Here is a 27,351-nt window from a genome sequence, read left to right on the forward strand (position 1 = left end):
ATTTTAAGATAATACTCTAATATAGCGAGGGGAAGCCGGGTGGAACGAACGCGCCGTCCGCTATATATTCGCTACGTGATTTCATGGCGAATCGAGGGGCCCGTGACCCTCTCTTCTTTTCCCTCTCTTTTTCACGTGTAGGATGTCAGTGCGAGATCATTTATCAGTATATCCACAGTATGTCTATGTGTATGTGTCTTATGATTCGTGTACATGTGGATAATACTCGGTAATCTTCATTGTCGCACTCGCGACCACAGCTCGCAGATTCGTCGAGTACGTAATTGTACACTCGGCAACGGGAAACCTCTTTTTTTTTCAAATCAATGATAAGAACTTAATGCTTCCTACGCGCGTATCGAGCGAACGCTGAGATCAAAAACTATTATATGCCTCCCATGTTTGAAAAGAATGAAAGGAGAATACATGAATGAGATAATCATAAAGTTGCCCAGTGCGCAATTATTGTGAAATTATCGAGGTAATTTTCTTTTTGTCTAGCCCTTTTGGCACAAAATTAAACATCGCAGGTTAGACAAATAAAGAATGTTAGATACGTATCTTCCACAATTCATCATCGATTAGAAAGATTGACACTTGAAGATACGAATGTGTAAGCGTGCGTTGATCAAATATTTTATATATATATATACATATACAAACTTATATACATATATATATATATATATATATACAAATACATATATAAACATATTACGTATATATGTATGTATGTATAAGCTTAAAAGCGATCGAAAAATGGAAAGTTACATCTTTGGATACGATTTGAACGTGATTCACTATTCAGTCATAGTTACTTAAAAAAAAATAAAAGGAAATTGAGAAAGTTCTAAGATCCATCATGCTAAGCAAGCAGCCTCCGTCCCCAGCAAACGTTCGACCCAAAGAGATTACAGGAACGAGCAGAGAGTTTTTTAAAAACAGCGAAACACCAGTGGTGTGTCGAGCGTAGTCAAGAGGTCGGCGATGAGGCCGGTCGGTCCGCGAGTCGATCGATCCATATTCGGACCGCAGCCTCCGCGATGAAAAGAAAATGAAAAGTAGCGTCTCGGTAACCATCAGTCTCGCTACTAATAATATCAGTCGCAGAATATCGCAGCGTCGATCTTTTGCGGGCGATAGAGAGGCTCTTTCTCGCGCGTCACTCCGGACGGTACGACGGTAATACTTGTTAGATACCGTCGTACCGTCGTCTCTCATACCTCGAGGCTTATTAGAGTACTCGACGAGCCGCGAGCCCAGTCTATGCAAGGGAACAGGCGAATGAAATACAGGAGGGGTAGGGGGGAACGATGACGGTGGGTGAATGTATCCATCCCTGACTCTGTCTCTGTCTCTCTCTTTAAATATATATCTCGTGGAACTTAAAAACTGGCTTCGTTGTATCCGGTGAGTGAGAATTCGACAGACTCGACGACGATCGACCGAAATGAGCAATTCGTCGAGGTAAATTCCCGTCGCGTAAAAGAGATTATTGGCAGCCGTGGAATTGAGACATTGTGCGCGTTCGGTCCCCTGACGATGACGGCATCACACCAGCATGGTAAAACGATGACAAAGACGACGATGACGATGACGATGACGATGACGATGACGATGACGATGACGATGACAATGACGATGACGACAGCAAAGACGAGAGGTCGACCTTGAAGACGCCGAGAGAATCGTCGCGCAGCCATCGCCGTTGTCGTCAACGTTGTTCTCCGCTCTTATCGTCGCGCGTGCTGGAGCGCAGTTATTAGCCGACCGTGATGCTCGAGGAGCGGTAGAATGTAAGTTGCTGATGCAGTCGCTGCGTGCACCAGCGGTGTCACATTATGGGAGACTTGACGGGCGGCGGCGGCTCGACGGGGCCCCTCTTAGGAGAAGATACGGAGCACCTGGAGGACGCGCCTATTACAGACCGGGCAGCTTGGATCCTGGCTGTCGCAGACCCGGTTGCCGCAATCCATGCAAAAATGATTGTGTCCGCAGGGCACCAGCGCCGCGGTGACTTCCTTGTCGCCGCATACAACGCACTCACGCCGCGCGCCGCCTAGAAGCGAGTCTGTGGGCGACGCTGGACTTGCCGTCGCCGGTGGCGAAGGCCTCGAGGGTAGCGTGACGCTCGGGAATGACCAGATCGACGACGTCGAGGTCGGCTGCGACTCGAACGACGGCGATTCGCCCAGTCCTTCGTCTCTTTCCAGCCCGGCGCCCCAAATGGCAACGAGGTCGTTCAGCCCGATTGCCCCAGTGCTGCTGGACGAGCTGCTGCAACTGCCGCTGCTCGAAAACGCGCCGTTCGAACTGGTGGAGCTATTGGATCCCTGTTGATCGATATTTTGAATACCGAGGACCGAGCCAAGACCGCCGCGACAGAGTGCGCCCAGCAGATCGGTGTCGTCGCCGACGATGCCGGGCGCGGCGCCGGTTCGCAAAGTGATGTGCGCCTGGATCTCGCGTCTGGCCGCCTCTACGCTATCCGGCAGGCCTGTTACCTCGAATACCGGCTCCTTGTCGCGACTGGGCGTCACGATGTAGGTATGCGTCTGATGCTGAATTCGTTTGATGGTCGCCCCCTTCGGCCCGACAACCAGACCTACCACTCTGTAGGGCACTCGTACCTGGATCGTCACGTGACCGGGCACGGTCGCGGGTGGCCCGGGTGGCGCTCCGAGCAGGGCACCCAACGAACTCTTGCGCGAAGCGCGAATCTGCGAAAAATGCTCCGCGGCGGAGAGAATCTCGCGCTTCGCGCGGGCCACGTCTTCCTTGCGCCCTGTCACGACGAACACGGGTTCTTCACCTCGCACGGGCGTCTTGATATAGGTATTCGTCTTCGCTCGAAGCGCTTTGATCTTACAACCTGCAATCAAACAAAGAGAGAAACGTTCGTTACGCACACGAATATTATTGCATACCAATATTATCGATACTATCGATGCTATTTGAAAATTTATTTTTCGATTGTCGTACAATGCTTATCGTTTATTATTTTAACTTTTTAATCAATTTCATCGTACAAATTAATGATTGATCAAATACATGCATAAACACACGCGTAAATGAAAATTGATTGGAATTGTTGTATCGCTCATGTATACGTGTCTCGTATATTATCGTTTATTTCTCATATCTCCCGCGTTACATCCTGGCGCGAAAAGCCGCCCGCACACCCGTAATAAGCTTTCAAAAGTGGCAGCGCGCGTGCATGATGCAATTGTTTGCGTATCGCTCAACCGAGATGCAGGGCGGAGAACGGAAAAGAAAAGAGAGACTCGTCAGATGCCGCGTGAAGCAAGAGAGCGGCAATAGCGCGGTGAGAGAGCAGGGCGCAGGAAACTGGAAGGAAGGAGGTCCCGACCCGGTCTGGTCCTCGGTCTCGCAGACTCTTTGGCCTTGAGCCAGCGCAATGCTAGCAATGCAGGTGAACCACTCCTCCCTCCTTCCTTCTTCCTTCTTTCCCCCCTGGCGCTCATCTCTGTCGTTTCTTCCCCGCGCTCTCGCATCTCCTTCTCGCGCTCGTCCTGAGAATCTCCCCGTTCTCCTCTTTCACCGTTTCCCCCCCTCTCTCTCTCTCTCCTCCCGGACCTCCCTTTCATTCAGTTCACTCTCTCCTTCGTCGCGATGGAAGGAGACAAGGCGACACGCGCGTTGTTGCATCGCATACCAGGTAGCTTTTTCGTCTCTCTCCCCGATCCGCGCGCGCTACGTCGTCGTCTTTCCTATCTCGTCATTCTCTCGCGATCAAATTTTGTATTTATTTTCCGAACGCGCATCGCGACAATAAGAAAGCGAAAGGAAGCGGTGAGGCGGAATTCAGGGCAAAAGAGCGTGGGGACGAGAGCAAGGCCGCGAATAAATTCCAGAATTACTTTGTCCGCGCGCGAAGAGAATGCGCTTGAGAATTCACGTCGACTGGACGTAGAGTGCCCTTGCCTAAGGTATATCCTTGCGTAACGATCAGCGCAATGTCACGGACGTTTCGGCTTCTTCGGGAACGCGCGTTGCGACATCGATATTGCTGAACAACAAGACGATAAATGATTAATGACACGCGAGCGGCAAAGGGACTAACTGTCGTCTCGTAAGTGAGAAAGTATAAGAGGTGTCGAGAGGTCGTCGTTTTGGGGGAATGAATGCTATTGAAGACACAATTTCATTCAATCGTGTATCAAAGAAACGTTTTCGAGCTTCGTTTTCGCGCAACTCATCGGAGAGAATAGAATGTTATCCTATACGTAACAGATACACGTTACATTACATAATATTCATCCCGTTAGAAAAATAAAATAAAATAAATTTAGTTTAAAAATAATCGCTAATTCCAAGTATCGGAAGAAAAAATTTTCGTATTCCTAGGTATTAGAGAGGAGTGACTCGAAGATCTTGCTTGCGTGCAAGTAAGCACTGGAAAGGCGCGTTTGGTGAATCGCGCGCGCGCGCGCGCGTCCAGCCGAGTTTCCGCTCCTCCAAGATTCTCACTCCCTTATTCCGGAAATTTGCCTAAGGCAAATCGGAGTGGCTTTGGTGCGGCTAAATAACTCTATGCGGGGAGGTAAGAGAGCAGGTGGAAGAGGTGGATCGGAGAATACCGTGCAGGCGCGCGCGAGAGACGAACTTGCGTTCAGGTATACGAGGAGAGTAAAGACCCGCCAAGGAGAAGAAGGTTCGCCGCGCTCGTAGAACCTCGAGAAAGGTGGCGACGATGGTTGTGACGGTGATGCCGATGGTGGTGGAGAAAGAGGAGGAGGTGGGGCGTGGGTCATAGACAGTTGAAGGGCCGCGGCTAAGGTGAGGCGAGACGAAGAGGTAGGGAAGAGAGAAGAAAGAAAGAAGGCCCCGTTCGTCGGAGAACACGATGCTGCTCGGGGGACCCTTTGCTTTGTTCGTCTCGTCTAAGGGACGAGAGAGGATCGAATGAAACGAGTCTTCCTCCGATCCGCCGCGCTTCTTTCGTACCGCGGAAACGTGGATTAGCGAATCCAGGCATGGATCTACTCGAGTGCACAGAGTACGCGCAATGATTAAAGTACCCTTCGGCCCAATTAGATGTAATCGCGACTGCGACGAGAATCTACGAGGACTTGAGAATTTGTCGCGAAATATGTAAACCAATTACAAATTTACTCTCTTTCTGTCCGCCGGAGATAGCTCGTCATTCATACTGATGATCATCTGACTGATGATCATCCGACTGATACACGAAGGCGCGTGGTAACGTTCTCCGAATGAGAGTACAAATAATGAGCGAAGGCCATTCTCGATGAAGCTACGTCTCTTCATTCCCACGATACATCACGCGCTAGAATGACGTTTGCTAAAATCTACGGCAGCAGCAGTGGCGGCTCCCAAAAGGCTGCAGGATCAATAGTTACAGGCTTCCACTGGCGGCCCATGGCTGCATTATAGACGCTCTGTGTAACTCGAATGCATACGGCGTCGAATATAAGCTGTGAGGTTTTTAAATCCGTCTTCGTGCAAAATCTTCGATATCATTTCTTGTTTATATTAAACTTTATACGGATTATTTTAAAATTGTTTACATCACGAAGGATTATTTTAATGAGATTATTTTAATTAAATATTTGCAGACGAATTTTTAGAATAGATCTTTTCCAAGCAAAATTTCCAAAAGGAAATAATGCTTATAGCCACTTTTTGAAAAGCTTAAAGTGGCATGTTTCGACGAAGATGTAAAATGAGACACTCGTGGGCCATCTGTTTGTCTTTGCTTTAATTATACTCGACAAAATATCCGAACGGAGAGACACTTAAGGCTGCATCAAAGAATTCTCAAAAGATTAGAAATTAGAGAAACAAGATTTTTATACAAAATTGATCATCAAAATATCAAGTGTTCTGAATTTACAAATTGTTATATAAAATAAAATATGTGTAATAAAGATACACATATATATACTATCATATAAATTTTTTTTCATTTTACTACACAGAAAAATATTTTATTTACCTTGAAACTTTTTTTTTTTTTTTTTTTTTTTTTTTTTTTTTTTTTAGAAAATTATATTATCAAAAAATTCATTATCAACACTATTCGCTTCTTCACGCGCAAGTCGTCGCGCATAGAGAGAGGCTACAAAATTTAAGATTACAAATACGCAGTTTCCTCGGCGACAGCATGGTTTGTTTAGGACCCGCTGGACCCTTAAGTCGCGGTATCCTTTGGCGTCGTGGATGCATCCGTAAGTCCGCGCACAGAGCTGGTATCACGAGTTTCTCAGGCAGGTCAGTGAAACTGCGTCGTCAAGTTGAAGGCCAACACCCCCACAATGCAACGGCCGACGAGCACCACCGTCGCTCTCTCCCCCCACCATATCGTTAGATCCTCTGCCTCTTTCACCCGCGCGCCTCCTACCATCCCTTTTCTCCTCGACCCCTTCTAAACGTAACCCCACTCGACACGCGCGCCAACGATATAGTGGAGAAAACTCCAATAACTTGCCGATAACTCGTTTCTGCCGTCGACGCCGCCTTTGTACAAATACTCCCTCACAAAGTAGACTTATCGCGCTGGAAACGATTAATCTTCCTCCCTCGCGTTTCGCTCATTTTTCGCAACGCACACCTGCAAGTTTCCCAAAATTCGGGACCATTCTTCACGAAGGGCGCAATAACCGAAAGTAAAAATCTTATTATCGAGAAAATCAAATATAAATGATTTAAGAGACCGCGTTTATCAACGTATCTTTTAATTTATGAAACGCATTAAAGAATCAACGGTTAACATACTTGTAATTCCGTTATCGAAAAACTAAAGAAGAACAAATCCCAGCGGCGCTGTACGAATGGAGTTGTGCCCTTACATTATAAATTATAAATCATTGCGGCAAGCGATTCTCTCTCTCTCTCTCTTTCTTTCTTTCTCTCGACAGCTCGTCCAAAGAAGACGTAGGAGCACGCGGTCATTCGTGCGTTGACCATCGTGCAGTCCAGATCGGCGACTGCGCGCGCAGGTGTGGTAACACGACCCGTCCCCGTCCTCCGTCCATCGTCGTCTCCTTCTCTTTCCTCCTTTATTTTCTCCCTCTACACGCGAGAGATTTCCTCTCTCTCTCTCTCTCTCCTTCTCTCATTCTCTCCCATACTTTTACTGACCCCTCGCGAAGGCCAGAAATTCCAGCCTCCTCTCGAAATAGATCGATGACACTCTCGACGACTAAGCATACGCGCGCACGCATGCACCGTTTCTCTCTTCTCTCTGTCTTTCTTTCCTCTCTTCTCTCTCTTACCCTCGCGAAGGAGCTGATGTCTCTGAAATAACCGAGGCAAGGCTCACTCATCGGACTGGGGAATAAGGTGCAACGCGCGCATCATCTGTTCAGCGACACTCTCTTTCCTCCGTCGTCGTTTCTCTTCGCGTATCTTCCTTTCCTCTCTCTAGCGCCCCTCCCGTTTCCCTCCCCCAGCTACTTTTCGCATCCTTGTTCGTTCTTGTACTTTTAATCACTCTCGCTCTCTCGGTCGATTCTCGTTTCTCCCTTTCTTCTCTCGCTCGCACGTTCGTTCGCAGTTGCAACTGAACGTCGCGCGTCCGACGACACTGTCTCGAATGGCAGTGGAGGTCATACTATATTAAGATTGAACTCCACTGACACCGCGGCCCGACAACGTTCGTTCTCCTCCTACTCTTTTCCTCTTTCCTTTCCTCTCTGTCTTCCGCTTCTCTTTCCGACCACACGCCTCGCGCTCTTTAGCTCCGGACTCGAACAGCAATCCTCGTGATAATACCATTCGTTCGTACGAGAAGGTTCTCGACGAGGTTCCATCGAGATCCCACGATGGAAAATGTAGATTATGCCAGGCCGTTAATCTTCTATGGAAATGCAGCGGAACGATGGTCCTTGAAAAAATAGTAAGAGCATCCCCCGAGCCTTCGGCAACGATGAACGCGCGATGGTTGGTGTCTCCGGAAGCGTATCGATCGATCGAAACATTTCTCTGTCTTTTAAGAATCTATATACCATATTATAAAATTAAATCTTTTGTTCCCGCTCCGAAATGAATATATGACACAACGAAATTTCTTTCAAAATATAATACAAACTCGATACTATTATGGAAAAAACGAGACGCGTTCTCGCTCTCGTCGATGAGTCATTATCAGTTTACGAGAACCCCGTCGTTCGGGACTTATGCGGCGGAACAGTATGGTTATAATTACGCGATATTGGATGTCACGATATTAACGAGCCGCAATGGATATAATGGGACGCGTTGCCCACCATCGAAGCCGCTCCACCCAGAGTCCCTTCGTTCGGTCGAGAGTCCACAGAATGAGTCATTCGTCGATCGACCTACCTCAAACTCATCGAGCGAGGGAGCGGAAACAATGCCCGATAAAAGCTTCGGCCATGAACGGCGAGGAAAGAAACTTCGGTCGCGTCGCTTACAAATCGTTCCGAAGATTAAGAGAGACAATATATATATATATATATTATATAAGGTGTTTCTCTAGATTTGTCGCGCCTACTTTTTACTGCGAATTCTCTCGGTGAAAGAATAGTAAATTTTTTGAAATGAAAAATAAACATCGAGTCGATTTTCTTTCTGCTCGAACAAATTTCATTGGAGGTCGTCGAACGCGTCTCTTTGTTCGATTCGATTCACGTCCCTGTCGCGAGCTATTTTCTCTCTCTCTCTCTCTCTCTCTCTCTGCCATTCTTCGCTATTTCTCTCAATATCTCCCCCTTGTTTTTCTTACTCTCATCTCTTTCTTCACCTTGGCGGCCAACGCGCCGCCAGATTATTACAGTCCCTCGTCCGTCTCTGGCGGCTCGCTTCGCACCGCGATAACCGCCGTATATATGCGAAATTTATATCTTCGCAGTGGGAACTGAACAATCGATCGAATGAAAACGCGCGTACCTACACGTGCCTGTGCGTACACGCGGGATTCCGCACGTCGCGAGCGGAAATTAGCGGGACGTAAAACTGCGACGAAGGAACGAGTCTTCTCGCGAGTCGGCGCGGAAATGCACGCGCGAAGGAGCGGGACCGATGGTTATACCGGGCCCATAAATAATGCTTCTAAAAGAATAATTTAACGCCCTGAGCAGCCGCTGTGACTTCTAGCGCGCGACTAGCGTTTCCTGTTTTCGACCACCACTCGGTAGAAATTTTTTTCATATCCTTCCGATTTCCCTGTTTTCATGAACCGAGATGTGTGTGTGTGTGTGTGTATATACGTATGCGGGCGTCTGTCACGCTGGTTATTCCATCGTGTGTCTCGTTCTGTTGGAGTTTTAAATTTTTAAATCGACACAAGTATTCGACGGATAATATTAGAGAAATAATGACGAGATCGTAGTTGGCACAATTACATATTCGTATTTAAACACGCGAAAAGAAGCTTATATAGACGCCTGCCGGTACGCGTGCGAAGCGAATCACTTGATCCGAAACGCGAATAATGCGCGTGACGCGAATCGATTGCGAAACTTCGGGAGCGATCTGTCTGCGGTGCGACCGTTAGTAGAGATTCGCCTATTTTACTTTTACCGAGAGAAAAATACAAACCTTGGAGAAATGGCGCGCGAGGTCGATCGAGAATCTCAAAGATATATTCTAGATCCAATGTTATAAACGGAGATAAAATGTATTTTAACTCTTCTTGATCGACCGCGACGTGTCGATCTCGGGACTGAATACGAGATTTATCTCGATGAAAACGTGAAGCGAAGGCAACCACGTATCGAGTAGTTACTTCGTTAAAGGAACAGGGTCACGGTACGCGATTATGCAACGCGCGAGATCGCTTCATCTCTCGTGAAGACAACGAAAGAAGTCCCACGAAAAAGAGATGACAGAGGACTACGATGTAGTCGAGTGACAGAGCTGTTGCGAAGGCACGTAGAAAAGACTTTTGCAAATTAATTTCGCCATTTTGATGCTTGCCTTCTACATGAAGGCAGTAAGATGATCAACGCGACACGCAAACGATTATCGTAAGTGAGTCGCGACGAGTGGAAGAGAAGAGAAACGGCGAGACGATGCGTATCGTCGAATGGATAAATAAAAAAAAGGATACAGAGGTAGAAGGAGGAGAGAAGTATCTGGATAAATTTACAATCCTCAACTGTAAAGCATGGGCGAGTACTCCGGCGTGTCGTGAGTTGGCGGCGTTAACGGCGAACATTATGTATATCGTTCGTTCATTTTCATCTCGGCTCGAAGAGACAACGGCATCTCCAGAAACGAATCAATCATTCGAGAAACAGCACACGTCGGGAAGTGTAATTTTTGAAAAACTCGAGAAAAATGTCCGGATAATTGTGACTGCCGAGAGCGAGAACTCCTTCAACGATGTGATCAAATATAAAGCGATCAATCTTGTAAATCAATTAAAAAAGATCAAATAATTTTTTACATAAAAATTAGCTTCGTGCAAAATATAACTCGAGATATTTATAAATAAAATTTGATAATTTATCAAAAGACAATATTCTTCACACATTAAACAATATTGTCTACGAAAGCGTAGTAAAATTCTCGCGATTAGTTTGTACGAAGTGAGAAATATACGTTTAAAAGAGGACGCGTGAAGCCGAAAAGAGGTTTAGCAAATTGCACATTCGTGCAATCCGCGTGATTTGCGAATTGGGAAACATCGGTACGTTAGAAAGTTACGCGTGGGTGAACCAATTTAATGTCAAAACGCGCGCCGGTCAACCCACGCCGTCGCGCCGCATGTCACTCTTTCTCTGTCCCTCCCAGTCTTTCTCGTCGACTCGCGCAAGCGTCACGCACACTGCATGGATACCTTACAAGCGAATAGTACGTCCATTCATCGAGCATCGGAGAACATGGAGCGTCGAAGAAGGACGACAAAGACGACGTCGATCTAACTGCGTCTCCTGTTTCCAACTGTTTTCCAGAATCGCCTCTTTTTCTAAAATCGCAGTTACTATATCCCTGCATCATCGAATTATTAATATTTTGCTATGAATAATACGTAATTAAAGTTAACACTTTATCCAATAAAGTACACTCTCATAATACACATAATACACATTGACTGTTGCTGTAATTAATTTTAATTCATTATCAAAAGAGAGAAAAACATTTTGATTTATAATTGATAAATAAATACCAGACGAAGACGAGAAACATTAACCGTTTATCCAATACAGAATTCATGGCATGAATAAAAACATCGATATCTAGATAAATGTCTCTATTTATTCCTGCAATCCACGATATAGTACATCTTTTTTATTTCACTTTGTTGAACGACGCTGTCGCCCGTGAAACGTTTTTTATTCTCGACCTTCCGGCTTGCGGAGAGGATCGATATTGGGCAACGGTTGAACTGCATTAATTAGCGTCTTTATACAACGAATCGCGGCGTATCGTTACCAGCGCAATATTAATAATACGCGACCGACTCGTCAGGTTTTACGTCACCGAGACCCGAGCAAGCGAGCGTAGCGCTTGTAGAATGCACATCTTGCAAAAGTGTATAGGATATATATATATTAATGGCAGGTATTCTCGATCCATACACAAATGCATGTGTATATAGTTTCGTTACTCCATCCCCTTTTGCGAGCATTGTCATCATGATTCACGTAAAAAAACACAATGGGGAAACTTTGGAAGCGTTGAGAGTACGATTAGAAACAACACAGTAATAAGAAATGCGTCTCTCCCATATACAATGTTTCTATACAAAAAAGATCTAAATTATATTTCTGTGAGAGAGAGATTAAGACATTACTAATATGATAGTAAAATGACGAAGCGCGACGTTATTAAAGTAGATCTAAAAAAATTGAGAGTCACTATTTATTAAAATCATCCGAGAAATATAATTATATCTTTTTCAAAATAAATGAATAGAAATTTCCAAAGCAATATATATATATAACTATTTTTCATCAATATCTCGTCAATACAAAATTACAAATACCATATATATGGAAGAAACGGGATATTGGAAAAATATTTTTATTCCACGCGATATGATAACGTAACGTCACGCTTATTTTCCACACACTTACAAAATTATTTATCATAAGGACAGAGGATGTGATAATTCCAACTACGATAACGGTAATGCGTGGACTTATCGGGGGAAAAAATTAAGCGCGTATGCGATTATTTCGAAAAAAAATTGTCACGCGCGTACGCGCTCGACAAACTATTCTTCATCGATATCTCGTCGATAAAAAATTACAAATTTGGAATGACAACAGACGTGAAATTTTCCGAGGCTTTTTCGTTTATGCCTTTTTCGCTTCTGCGAAAATACATCGTTGTAAATATCACACTCGGTGCGAATGTCCGAAAATTAAATTAATTATTCGTGTATACGGGATTATCTTTCGTATCGCCTAACCCTCTCTCTGTCGTCATCGTCTACCCTCTAACCAATCGAACTAAACGATCCCTCCACGACGATACACGCACGCACGCACATTCGCTCCCGACGAGACACGCGTGGCTTATCGATCACTCGCAGAAACAGCCCTCGTCGTATAACAGGCCCGACCGGTGTGTTTCCAGCCTGAGATATTGACCTAACAGTGAATCATCCGCAACCATGCTACACCGCGCTGCGATCATTATGTAATATATATATATATATATATATAACGCGCGAGACTTGTTCGAGTGTTCGCGAATAACAATCGTTTCTCGCATTATTCGCCGTAGCGGTCGGCATTCCCGTCGTTTATTCGGACTTATAAGTCGGCGCGATTCAACGGCCGATTAGATCAACCAGTCGTCTTCTCGTGGTCAATAATTCATTGATTATTCGCGACGCAAAGCGAGCGATTCGTACGCAAGGCGAGTCGCGACGTATCTCGCACGTGCGATAAGCGCACTGTTTTCATTGTCCTCTCATTCAGTCGTGGCATCCGTAGAAGTGCGCGGTATCCGACAATCGTTTATCTGTCGAGAGAACGCGATCTCCTTCCTCCTCCTCCTCCTCCTCCTGTCAGATCAACGAGAAGAAAATATAATCGAATGCGCTGACAAGCGCGCACGCACACACGCTTGATTTCGCGAGAAGGTCGCGCGAAAGACTCGATAATTTCGCGTCGAGAGATGTCCGCGACTATACAACCTCGACGTTTTCTAGTACTAGGGTAGATTTTTCGTAGGGCGCTCTTTCTCTCACCCTCCGAACGAACGATCGATATACCTACGTGCGGTGCATGCTCGTGGTGTGCCGATGGCTCTAGAAAAGATTAGCGGCCGGCTACGCCAATGGTTTCCATGGGAACTTATTCAGGAACAGAGACCTGAGTCTGGACCAATCCGTGCCATTTACGTTACCTAAAGAGAAAATCGCTTCGGCAGAAGCAGGCCCCGGGCCACCACCAAAGACGAGTGAAAGAAACGTCGCGCGCGCGTTTTGTAAATATCTCGAAGCTCTTTACCGTTAAAACGGAAAGAGAAGAGAGGGACCGCGGGAGTTATATATATCTTGAAATATTTCTTCAAATTTTTTTCCCGCAAACCGCACCAAGACGGTTAAAAGAAAGAGGATGAGTAGCCGAATAAAAGAGAGAGAGAGAGAGAGAGAGAGAGAGAGAGAGAGAGAGAGAGAGAGAGAGAGAGACAGACAGAATGAACGCGGTCGCTTGACCGAAATGAGCCGGATATCTCGGATTGTTCGACAAATACAATCGAATTTCGATGCTACCTGAACGAAAATCGTTCGACCCACTCGACCTGACGATACGCGGCGATGTGGGAAATATGCCGAAACTGTATGTCCGTCGATACAACTCCCTTGATTTTACCGTTTCACGCTGTGCCCCTCAATCGTTGCTCGCCATAAACACGCGGGCGAGAAAAGAGCGGGAAATCTATATTGACAGTTTCACGGGTGTACTCGCGTTATCCCACTTTAACAGATTTTTATAATCACGATTTAACCGCCGCGCGTTAACCGTAAATATAATAAATACGATATCTATAAAAAAAGATAGATGCGTTACGCGCATGCACATTCACGGGCGCGAGTTTTTTTCTCGACGAACAGAGTCTGCAATTCTTGCAAGGTATATATATGTAACGCGATCATAGGCGAGTGCATACTTTGGCAATGACGACGACGTTTCCTTTATCCTATGGCACCGCGACATACGTACTCTTGTAAAGTTTTACAAGCGACAAGAATAACACGTTGCACCAGATATACAAGTATAAATTTCGAGAGAGAGAGAATTAAAATTCATCAATGTTGTAATATCGAAAAGTCATACGGTAAACATCAATGTTAATTAAAATTCCAAGTGCACAGTGTATCTTGTATTTGATAAATAAATTTCAACTTTTTCTCGAAATATTTTCGCGATTTGTTTCGCGTTGCGTAATAAACGCGATATACATTTTTATCGAAAATTGTCACAAACAGCCTCTGCGTACATGATTTATTTATACTAATATCACGTCGATATAATATAATTACTAAATCTTATTATTTTAAATATATTTTAAGTAGTCATGTTTTCTCCATTATTATGGCTACCATAACCGACATACAAATATCGCGAAAGTCACAATGGTGTAGACATTACACAGACGAAACCTTGAAGATCCGCGTACATCCTTGAATTTATCGCGAAATCCACTGCGGCACCGTCAGTTGCGAATTGAGTGTAAACACACGTCACGCAACTGCATGGTTCCTTGCACTTACGCGTTCGTATGAGAGAAATCGATATCTCAAGTATAAAGAAGATTGCCACGAGTTGCCACGAACCGTTTCTACAGCCGCATCTTTACAGAGTAAAAATAATTGTTACTACGTGGACTCTACTGCCCCGATATTTATATCACGTCTATCGATTGTCTCTTCGCGTCAGCGAGCGATGCAAGCTGACTATTCGCATAAAGGCGTTGATCGATACTTTATCTATAACGGACAAGAAAGAGAGAGAGAGAGATAGATAGACTACTGCTTGGCCGCGTGCAACAAAGTCGCAATATTATCTGCGATATCGCGTTACTTGCATGTGGAATCGGAAATATTTATCGAGAGAATACAGCTACGTAATCTGACGATTCATCATTTCGATCGTGATATAAGTGAAATATTTAATATTGCGCGAGTATCAATCGCAAGATAAACAGAAAATCGTACGATACGTACGAAATGTGTATCGTGATTAAAAGGGTAACGGCGTTTCGATTCTAGATTTTTGGAAAAATTTGGATTCCAGTTTTCATATGTATATCTGAAATTTGATCGATCGCGATCAATCGATAGAAATTCGCGTTCGATCTCCGTTCTCGTAAAGTTTTCTCACGAACCTCCGCGCTCCGGCGAGAACGCGCTCTCCGACGAAAGCTCGCAATGCCTCCTGGAGCCTCGGTAAAGGATCAAGTAGAAGGAAATAGATCGTCCAAGAATACCGAACGAGAGACGAGAAATATTACAACCTCCCGCAAAATTTGTGAGGAGATGGCGTCAAATTTAACTTCACTTATCCTGCATAAATGCGTTAGCTTATGTGTGACGCGCGTCATCAAATGGCACGAGTTGCACAATAAGCTAAAGGTATTCGGTAATAACACGCATTGGTCAACCCAACGATTTCTAATTGCGTGCCTAACGTTCGTAATCGCTTTCGACTTAAATCCAAATCGCTTTCAACTTGTCAACGCGCACAGATCTTCGATCAATGTAATCAATGTGTGCGTACAAGTGTTTAAATTAAAATTAAAATTAATCACAACTGTTGAAACGCCGGGACGTATAGAGTTCCGCACGATTACCGAGCTCTGCTAGGGAGAGAGTCGCGATAACGAGATAGCCGCGCGATCTCAAGAGCCAAGAATAGGTGCTAAACCGTATTTCTTTTCACGGCGAGAATACGCGAGAAAAAGATTTCATAAGAGAGAGCGATATCGCGCGCGAATCTTGAGATCGATAAGCGACATTCGACAACGTTCTTATCTAGTCTTGAAATTCTGGAGAGAAGACCGATCGATCATGCTTGCGCGTCGTCTTTAGAATTCCGCGAATTTAGAATTTTCACTCGCCGAAAATCTGGTGCAGTCGGGATGGGCTTGATAATCTCGCAAATTTCACTCCTAAAATGGATCTAGAACTCTTTCTAAGAAAGAGAAGAAGAAAGAGAGGAGATTGATACGAAAACTAAACACGGACTGGATTCGATCAGTCCGCCAACGATGGCGCGCTTGTGTCGTTTTCTCGTAGCGAATACACATGACACGATATACAAAGAAATGCGACTCGCTGCAAATGAGTGAAATATAACCCGTACGATGTAACTTTCGAATGACTCGCATCAATATGCGATGCGAAACGCAAATCATGCCGGTCTCGTTTACGTCTACCTGAACTCTAATCGCAACTCCAACAGAGTTCTTTTCGCAAACAACTCTATTTATTTCCATCCATATAATGCTGCGTAATATACAATCTTTAATAAAAATAAATCGAGACATGCTTTTGACATTGAAGTAATGAAAATGTCAACACCCGTTGCCTCCTAAGACAATGTATCACGCTGTTATTGAACATTCTTAATGAAAGGATGCAATATTTGGATAACGAATGCATCTTTCCAATAATTAGACTTGTCATTGAACATTATCTACGGTAAACGGTATTTTTCAATAATTAAAAGTTTCGCTATCGATGATATGCCAGGGTGAGAGTTTTCGAGATCGTGATCACGCCGTAAAGATGTCATAGACACGCGGGAGAGCGCGTTGAACTTTCCACGAACGAAACACGCGTCGCCGCGAGCGATTCGAAAACAAAATGCCCATCGACGCCGGGCGTCGAGACGAAGCGACGACGATGGAGCAGCACGCGGGACATTTTTCTCGCCTACGAGAAACTTCTTCTTCCTCCTTCTTGTATCGTTGACTTCTTTCTCTTTGTCGTTGTCGTCTTCGTCTTATTCTACTTCTTCCTCGCGAGACCACGAAGACTGTGCGAAGAAGCAGAGGTCGACGGAGGAAGGCGCGCTCCTTCAAGCTCGCGCTATACGAGAGAGAGAGAGAGAGAGAGAGAGAGAGAGAGAGAGAGAAACGATTCCAGTCGAAGAAGGGCCGTTCTGCCCCGCACATCCCACCCGTCGTAGTTTCCGCCGGCCTTGGAGCCACTGAACCACTCCGTGGTTCAACGATTCGAGGCACCTCAGTGGTGCTCAATGCAAGAACCATGAACCGCGTTGCGGAGAAGACGATGAGGAGCGACGAAGCGACGAACCGGTCGCGGAACGCGATACGCGAAGCCGGGAGACTTCTGATAACAGGATTGTTTGAACGAGATAAGGTGGCACGGATAAACCCGAGTGGCTGGCCGACCGACCGGTCAGGTCGGATTTTCGCTTTCTTTCCTTCTAACGTCTCTCCATTCTCCTCGTACCACCCACACCGGCTAGACGTAAACGAAGAGGCTCGTAATCTGCTTTGCGTAGCCGCTGCTTGTCTGCCAGCTCGAAATTCAACGCATTCTCTTTAGGCAAAAAGATGCGACATAAAGATATCTTGAGAAATTTGACAAGGGAACCTGCTGCTGCTGCTGCTGCTGCTTCGCATAAAAGAGACCGCGTTTCGATAAAAGCACCGCGAGGCGCCGAGACTCCCCTCCCTCCTCTCTTCGCACCTTCATATTTAACTTTGTTTTCGGGGAACCTGAAAATGCCCGATTGGACGTTATTAATTGGCGAATTAAGGGACCGGGCGGGCGAGTTAAGACGCGCTCCTTGTAAATCAATCGACCCGTTCTCAGAAATAGTCATTCGATCGAGGAGTAACGGCAAGACGCACGAGAGCCCAGCGAGCTTTTCGAATTCGAGGCACGATCCGGGCACCTTCCGTTCCTTCGTCCTGCCTCGTCTCGCACAGCCAATGGTCGTCGTCGTCGTCGCCGGAGCGCGCTCGTCGCGACGAATACACTATCCAATTCCCTCCTCCTCTCTCCCTCCCCCCCGTACTTTCTAAGTCTCTTCGGTCATCGGCAGGAAGTAGGAGAGACCGTTGACAACGTCGCCTCGCCAGGAAGATTTTACCCCGCGATAAATCATGTTTGCATCTGCGTGTCCCGATAGCAATGTTCTCCGTCGACAGTGTCGTCGTGGCCTTCGCCTTACCATGATCGTATCCATCAATTTCCACTTTCTCTTCTCAGAAATATATATCGTATCTCCTTTTTTCTCCCGTGCAGTAAACTAATTCCAAAATTGTTAAATTCAATGAGAGACGTCGTAAAATATTGACCGTAATCGTAAGGAATTTTACAGATGCGGTGACGAGAAAACCAAGGCAACGCGGGAGAGCGGCCTGGAAAATTCCAAGTCAAAGTACTCTTTGCTCGCCTCGGCTGTTAGACACGGGCCATTATCGTTCGACGTGAAACGTTCCGCACGAAGGGTACGCGAGAAGCCTCGTGAAACGCAGGTATATAGCTCACTGTTGAAAGACAGGTATTATAACGTGCAATCCCGATGGAGAGAGAGAGAGAGAGAGAGAGAGAGAGAGAGAGAGAGAGAGGACGAGGTCAGGTCCGGAAGGACACGCTCAGGCCATGGAATATATCCTCGGCGCGCACAATAGTACCGAAAATTGCCGTCCTGCTTGGACGGACGAAAGGACGCGCACCACACGTCAAACGGCTACCTGAGGAGAGGACGGATGGACGTGGCTAAACCATTCTATATATTCATCGCTTTCTCTTTCGAAATAGAAACATGACGTGGACATAACGTGTTTTTTTTTTCCGGCTTACGACCGAAATATAGAATTTTGGCATGTTTAATTCTCGTATATAGTTTCGTCGATTGAGAGAACGAATATTAACGCTTTTATTTTATTGTCAAGATTAAATAAATGTGAAAATCGTTCCCGCGTGTTTACGGCGTCGAAATCATATTAATTTCGAGCGCGCGTTTAAAAGAATCCCGGCACTTTGAAAGAAAATCTCGAAGAGAGCAGGTGCGTCGAAAGCGGAATGAAATACAATATTTCGGGGGCGCTCTAGCGAAATGCGCGCGCCGCCGAGGAGAGGCGACGGCGCAGGACACACTACCCAGCAGTCAGGTCGTCGGCTTAATTACATCGGGCACCTGTCCGGCCACGTTGTCCGAAGGAAGCCGCGGCACGTGCGTTCGTACACCTTGTTTCTTAAAGCAGCCGATTATAACCGACGCGCGCGCTTTTCGGCGCGAATGACGTTGACAAAAGATTGGCACGTGCGTGCAGGTGCGATGCGCCGTTATCTCTCTCTCTCTCTCTCTCTCTCTCTCTCTCTCTCTCTCTCTCTCTCTCGTTTGCTTGCTTGTAGAAGCAAAGTTCGTGAGGAACGATGCACCTGCGGATGCGCGGGAAGACGCGGCGCGCGAGGCCGACGACTTCTGCTCGAAAAAGAAGGAGGAGAAAGATAGGCGGGAGGAAAGGGGAAAAAGAACTCGAAAATCGGACGCGCGATGCAGACACAAATAAATCGCAAAAACATAATAATAGAGAAAGAGGAGACAGCCGAAGCGGGACGGACGGGAAGGGAAGGGGAGGGGAGGGGAGGGGAGGGAGAGAGAGAGATCCAGGACGGGGCACGCGAGAGACAGAGAGAGGGTGGGTAAGGTAGCGCACACACCACACACGCGCTTCTGCGTCGGTAGGTAGGTGCATGCGCTTTGTCTCAAGGCGAGCTGCTCTCCTTCGCGGCGGCTTTTCAAAAGAGGACCGGACACAAAGGAACGGGTATGCGAGAGGCACGAGGCCCACGGGCGGGAACCACGGCGGTCGTCGCACGCTCCGGAGATTGAGAACCTCTCGGATTCTTTGTTGTCTACCTACGAGAATCTGTGCATCTCGAGAACTATTGGGGCGTTTTATCATTCCCCCGTTCGCGCGATCTCTCGCGAAAGATCGCCGCGAGCAGCCGATCCTCGTTCCATGAAAAAGTGTGGATGGTCGTGAATTTCGACATACATTTCGACATATTTCTCTCGATTTCTTGCCGCGATCGAGTTTAAGATCACCGACATCGGTGATCGCGAAATATCATACGGATATTTACAGAGAAAGATAATCGATATTGCCGTTTACGTAAATAATCTCTCTCTTTCGTCGAATCGAGTTATAAATCCCAAGCAGAATTATACGAAAGAGAGACAAAATGCATTTCAAAATCGATATCTCTTTCCTGACAAAAAAAAAAGAAAAAAAGAAAAAAAAGTTTAATTATTACATTTTTAGTGATCCCTGAAATCATAAATCTTGTATTGCAAAATGCACAATTATTAACCTGTTTCGCGTTCCTAACTTTTCATTAATCTAACTTTTATATGACCTTTTTATATACTATGAAAACAAACAATCTTTTTATCATACAAATTCGGGAATTACGATTGTAACGAGTTTCGCGATTCCCATTGCGTTACATACAAATACATACATATATATATATATATATATCCATGTCGAGCTCATTCGAGTTTCGTTCATCTCGTTCGTCAGAGAGAAGAGATATTAAAACTAAAATTTGAATAACGATCTCCCGACTCAACTGCCGAGAATGACACGTGTGCGCGAAACACATGGCGCAACCATGAGCGCGTCGTTCTAACGTCGTTAGTGTCTTACTAACAATTAGCGATGAATCGGGGTTAGCGCTTTTTTTCCGAGCCGCGTCGCGCTTTATCTTCGCGTTAACGAACAACGATGTCGGCAAGTATTGTTCGTTAGGAACGCTTAGCGATTTCAATAGAGATGTCCACGAACGCGACCGATATTCAAAAGACCGACCGACGTTTCGTTTTCGGTTATTACACGGTATATGTATATCGTCGACGAGTCTCGCGAAATGTCGCTCGGAATAATCGTCGTATAAAAAAAGAAATAAGAACGGATCATTTTTCGCGCTCGTTGAGAACAAAATGTTATGTCGGGCGTAAAGGCAACTTAATAACGATCGCATTACATGTCCCAATAATATCGCGAGAGCGAAAGTTTCTCTCTGAATAATTGGAACACGAGGCACGGCTTTACAATCGCGCTTATCGTCGGCCGTATAATATATACACATGCGTATATATATATATATATATATATATATATATATATATATATATATATATATATTATGTACGCGGTGGTTGCCCCGTAATCGTTGTCGAAACGCGTGAAAAAAAAAAGACCGATTATTTATGGCCGTCGCGCTCCTACATTGTCTAGTAAGGTGAAAAAGTTTCAGGATATGCAACAACGTCGACAAAAGGAATCAATGTGCAAAGAGAATTGTTCTAATTTAATACAGACTGACGTTCCGCTATCGCGCAATTATTTTTATCGAGAATGCGCAGAAATTTTAATAAATATAAAACGCAACATTTATAAATCGTCGTGTAAGAGGAATTATATATTTATTTTATCGTGATGTTTACAATAAGGCAAACAGCAGGACCCCCATCCCCCCCCCACCCCGTCGGGAATTTGTCGACGAAGGTAGCGCCGAGTAACTTACAATTAGCTTCGTGCAAAAGCGCTATTAAGGGCTCGTCTATTTGGAGCGAATGAAAAATGAAGAGAATGCAAGGAGAGGGGGTAGGAGGTGGAAGTGGGTCAGTGCCGCTATTCGTCATCTTCTACATCAAATAAAACATTCTCGCATCTCTCTCTCTCTCTCTCACACACATACACGCTCTTTTCTTATCTCTCTCCCTTCTTTTCTCGTCGGGACCTGTACGTATCTCGTTGGAGCGGCCAGAATGCTGTCGTCGTCGCTTTCCCTTTCCGCGGCTTTTGCGATTGCGTAACGGTGAGAAAAGCCTTAAAGTCTGGCTAACGTACTAGCTAACGACGTATCGCTTCGCAGCACGTGCCGCGCACGCGAGTATATCGACGCCAGCTTTCTCGTCCTATAGTATATTTGGGAACAAAGGAAATCTTTTCATCTCGTATCTAATCTCATACATTGGTTCTTTCTTATTTACTTTCGATAGATATAAGTACATTTGAGACGGTGAGTCACGATTAGTCTCAACAATTGAAAAATTGTTGGTATAGTATAGACAAGAAAACGTAAAGAATAACGAATAAATATAAAATGTTATAAGATAAGCCTGATACGATTCTTTTTAGACAAAGGACGCTTGTGCTTTCGCGCGTTGACCTTCGAAAACGGATTCGATTTCGTGTCGGTGCTCGCCGTATGATTTCGTTAAACTAGGACGGGAGAAAAAAAGGTTTGGGACAGCCGATCGGCCTCCTCTCGAGATCGAGAGTGAACGCCGGATGACTGTGCGACAAGGACCGACCGAATCCATGAGTGGGAAGACGCCGAAGCTATGAAGAAGAGGAAGAGGAGGAGGAGGAGGAGGATAGAGAACATCGCCGTGTAGGAGATATAGAGCGAGAGAGAAATAGAACGAGCGTGTATGCGGGAGTCTCGTTTCTCGCTGCACGCACGCACGCACGCACGCACGCAGGCGCGCGCGAGGATGCGCGAGCGTACGTTGCACACGCACACATCGAGGATCGAATGAAGCCGAGTCGAGAAGCCAAGAACGGCGAAAGGATGAAGCTAGCCAGTCAACCAGCCACAGCCAACCACCAACCACCAACCACCAACCTCGGCTAGAAAGAAGCGGTCGGCCAACAGTAGACAGTCTTGAATCTTGACCTAGGACACGCACCGGCGACTACGTCACAGTTCGACGTACTACGAAGGCTCTCTTACGTGCTCCGCTTGGTCGACATTCATACTCGATTCTCGACCAGGATGGAGAAAGGTCGATTCGACGGTGTGCGAGGTCGAGGTTTTTCCTTGAGCCTCGGAAAAAATAGCGCTCCAACACGAAACGAGTCGAAAATTCGCGCTCCCATCCCCGTACTCTTCGACTTTTTGTCCGCGTTCGTTCCATAAATGGAGTTTAATGTAGATTAAAAGCAAAAATCAACTCAAAACGAACAATTATTAAACTTTCACACTTGTATACTTATATATTCCGAGATATTGAAAAAGATCGGAAAGAAAAGAGTGCACCGCGCGTTGCTGGGTAATTTCGTATAATCGCTAGATAAGAAAGTGTTATCCTTACTTTACTACATACAAGTGATAATTTTTTCCGCAGTCGAGCGCAACTATTTATGCATTAAAGGGAGTCTCGGAAGAAACGAGGTACGTTCTAACAGGGGCTCTCGGCGTTTTTCCTCGTCCGAACGGAAGTGCCACGTCGAGCGCATTGTTGCGAGCGGAGTGCACGAGACGCGGATTGGCCAAATGGAGCGAGAGAGACTCGCTCGCCGCCTGCGCATCCGTGTCATAATACACATTCGCGTCTTCATCGCGAACTCGTGTGTGTATATGCGTACATACGTACGGGAGTGAGAGAGAGAGACAGAGGTGGGTGGACCACTTCCTCTTAGTACGCGCGGTCTTCGAAATAATCGGATACTCGTGCGTGCCGCGGAAAGGATGTGCGCCAAGGTTGTGAAAAAGAAAAGAATCACCTTAACGTTCGAATGACACTTTTTTCACACACGAATCTACGCCCGAATCCATTCCCATACACACGCGATGCGCGAACTGCAGCGGACATAGGCGGCTTCGAGAACCTCGTTGCAATTTTTGCGCGATGCAATGTTCAATTTTAGGCAAATCATATTTTCGAAGAATCATAAAATAATCGTCGCTTAATTTCGCGTTTACATATCGGTTATCGGTGACATGAAAATGCAAGATAATTCTAGTGTTTCCATTTAAAGGGGTGGGGGGGGGGGGGGAAGAAAGAAAAAAGATTTCTCTTTTCTTCATTTTTTTTTATCCTAAAAAAATATATGTAACATATATATTTGTATGTGAATAAATATTGATAAATTTTTTATCTTTTTCTAGTTTTGAAATTTTACTTTACATATTCATGTCGTATATACCATATATATATATATATATATATACGCCCGGCATTGTGTTATATCATGTGGAAGTTTCGCATTGATAATTCGGAATTACTTTGTTGCAAGCCTTGCGAATTGTAGAATCGCGCCCCGAGCGTTGAGAAAGCTCTCGCATCGGGTCGATACGCAACGCCCGCGGGTGCACCATCCTGGATGCAGGCTATGTGTCGCCGCGTGCGATAAAGAGAGGTAAAGGAAACCGAGAGAGCGGGATCGAGGTCTGACAAAGGGAACGGAGGAGACCGGCGGAGGAAGGACGAGGCCGGCAGCGAAGCTGAAAAGCGAGGAAGGTTCTTAAGCGAAGTCTCTCTCGGCCGGTCGGTCGTGTGTCCGTCGCTCTCTCGGATATTCGATATCCCCTCGTGTGTATCCTCGAATATCTCGCGCAACGTCTGGCAGCGTGCAACAAACAAAGACGTCCGGCCATCCACTTGCGATGAACGAGCCACTCTCGCGCGTCTCGTCTGTGAAACGAAATTCTATATTACCCTGTCTTTCGCGAAAGAGACGTATATCGGTTCGGTAAAAATTACTCGACGAAATCGGATAAGAGGGGATATTTAATATGTATATCGCGACAAATCCAATTCGAAAAGCGATCCTTCCTCGTTAATTAACGTTAACAATCGCTATTCATTGACGATTACAAGCAGTTCTTAATTGCATCTTTCGTTATCTCGTTTGTCAATGATGCAAATTCATCTCTGCGGTCAAAAAGTCGGAAATTTTCAAGAACTCGGACCCGAGAGCTTCATGCATTTTTAAAGCGCGAGGAGTTGGGAATTATTATAAAAGATCGAATTCTCTCTGCCCTTCCCGTCCTTCCAAATTACTAGAGATGACGAAGAACGCGCATACAAGTCGCCTGACCTATGGCGCGTAGTTTAACGTCCGTATTAGCGGATGCCGTTTGAATGGGTATGTAATAAAAGTCGCGTGCAGCATAATTTTAATTCAAGGTCGGCGCGCTCGCTTTCAAACAGATGCACAAAAACACGATTGTTGCGCCGGTAACGTGCATATTTTATATGCCTATATATTTTTTCCCTTTCCCCTTTATCGAGAATAATAATAATATTATATATATATATATATATATATATATATATATATATATATATATATATATATATTCAACGTCTCTCTCACACGTAATGCTCTCGCGTCGCGATCGAAATCTCAACGATGACAATCGTATTATAAATACTGTACAATTAACATAAATAATATTTCTTTTTACCACATCATTCCGCCTGAATGTGTTTTAATTTTTTCGTATTGTTAATATAATTTATATCGACAATATAAAATACTTGTTATATAACTGTCATTGATACACGTAATATCGCGACTATATGATCGACGCAATTGTATAATCGATGAATGTCATTTGTTCTTCTATCACTCCAGCTACTCGCGCAATGATTTTCTCGCGAGAACGAACGAGAAGAAAAATTATCGAGGATAGACTCCGGAGGGAAGTTGAACAGACAAGAGAGGACCTCTGGTCGGTAAGCCCGGAGGGTAGTCCGCGCGCATATGGCAGACAAAATAAATAGAAAACGAGAAAAACCGCTCATTTCAGGCAACGCGCCATAAACATCTGCTAGACGGGGGCAACACGTCGAGACCCACAGCGGCTCTCAAACAATTTGCGCTGGTACCACAGTTGATGCTCCTCTCTCTCACTCTCTCCTCTCTCTTCCCGCTATACTTTTATTCTCTCGGGCTTGATTCCGATCTTTCTCATCACCGTATGCGACCGACGCTTCCTCTCTTCGCCCTACCTACCCTATTCCCCTTACTCACTCTCTCTCTCTCTCTCTCTCTCTCTCTCTCTCTCTCTCTCTCTCTCTCTCTTTCTCTCTTTCACTCGCTTGTTCCTGCGGATCGAGTGTCGATCGAGTTTCGAGCATGAGAACGGAAAGGCCCGGTGTGGGTCGGCAGCTGCTTTGGAGACCAACAAAGGCATCAACAACCACCACCACCACCATCATCACCACCGTCGCAGCGGCACCAACAGCACCGGCACACCACCATCACCCTGGCCATCGCTCCGCCAGACAATTTCTCGTTTTTTCTTCCAAAGGACTTCCATTCTCGAAATGCGTTGCGCGTTCGAGCGATCTTTTTGTGCGAGAGACGTGGAGAGACCGGGCTCGCGGTGAAAAAAAGAATTTCAGGCCGCTGTTGTGTGCGCGCCTCGAAATCTGCCGTGCATGATCCCGAAAGCTGCTCTCGAAATCCCGAAGCGATTTTCTATCACGCTATATACATCTGATTGGAATACGTAATAATGCGATTATTCTCAAACGATTAATTCTCGTCAATCGCTATTAAACGAGAAACTAAGTTCCAATGCATTATATGAATGATATAGAGTAATTTCTGTAATTTTTTTCTTGTACATTAATTATAATCGATCGATTAACTGATGAAAACTGCAGTATGATTTTTAGACGATTACGCGGCAAATTCTCAGACGAGTGAGATTTTTCGGATCGTCTTCGAAGAGAAGAAGCAGGTCGGCATAAGGTTTCGGCGGAGAAAGTGCCGGGAAGTTTCGACATCTTCGTCCAGCAAATTAAACTGGAAAGAAGGAAGCGATGAGAGGGCGAACGAATATGACCGCCGCGCCTCTGTTCTCGCGAATAAAGCCACGCGAAAGAGAAAGACGGGGTTTCCGGACAATCGAGCCGCGTAACAAAATATCGATCGTCCGTTCAGACGAAAACATACGGCACAATATTCGCGTAATCCAGCTGTTCCTGCCTGTACAAACTTTCCGCCTGCATGGCCGGAAACGCATCATTTCTGCGGCCGGCAGACCAGCCGGGCTTTTCAGACTGGCTGGCAACGCGCGGTCATGTGTCGTGGTGCATTCAGTGCGTACATTTCTGCGGCTATGTATGTACAAACGGTTTCACCTCCCTTCCCTCTTCCTTCCTCCTCTTCTCGCGTATCATGGCGTGTAAACATCGTATCAAGAAATCATTAATCCCAATTAAATAACGCCAATAATTAATTCGAATTAACGTAGATTCTTCTCGATGGCATGGACAGTAAAGAGACGAAACGCTTTATCTATATAAAAATAAATCCAAAAATTCCGAGCACGGCACATATCGCACACATAGGCACACTCGCCATCGCTTTTCATTAATGCAAACGAGTTCTTGGCCGTTAGTCGCGCGATTATGTAGAAAATGTAAGAACGTTTCCTTTTCATTCGATAATCAGCATCCATGGTGGTGATGGAGAAGAGAAAGAGAAAGAGAGACAGAGAAAAGAAGAAAGGAGAAGCCGAGGTCAAAATACATCTGCCGACCAAATGCCAGGTAATTCGAGAGGATACTTTAGAGTATTAAATATTTTACAATATATATGTAAAATCTTATCTTAATCATTCGATCGCCTGTAAGCATTATC

At 45.4% G+C, this 27,351-nt stretch overlaps 1 protein-coding gene across 2 annotated transcripts in view; it reads right to left on the bottom strand.

Moving 5' to 3' along the window:
* Positions 1-736: 736 nt before the first annotated feature.
* LOC138939406 (RNA-binding protein MEX3B-like) overlaps positions 737-27,351 on the bottom strand; it is a 31,979-nt gene continuing 5,364 nt past the window's right edge. The window contains exons 1-2 of one of the 2 annotated variants that reach the window (XM_070307163.1): positions 6,123-6,688; positions 737-2,872 (exon numbers count right to left, since the gene is read on the bottom strand). In XM_070307163.1, the coding sequence (XP_070163264.1) occupies positions 1,884-2,872; positions 6,123-6,210 (1,077 nt within the window). In that variant the 5' untranslated portion in view covers positions 6,211-6,688 and the 3' untranslated portion in view covers positions 737-1,883. Of the gene's footprint in view, positions 2,873-6,122; positions 6,689-27,351 lie in introns of those variants that run through there. The other variant, XM_070307161.1, reaches the window with a different exon arrangement.

Source organism: Polyergus mexicanus, unplaced genomic scaffold, assembly GCF_030449975.1.
Source record: "Polyergus mexicanus isolate NDT 795.1 unplaced genomic scaffold, iyPolMexi1.0 SCAF_14, whole genome shotgun sequence".
NCBI classification, from domain to species: domain Eukaryota; kingdom Metazoa; phylum Arthropoda; class Insecta; order Hymenoptera; family Formicidae; genus Polyergus; species Polyergus mexicanus.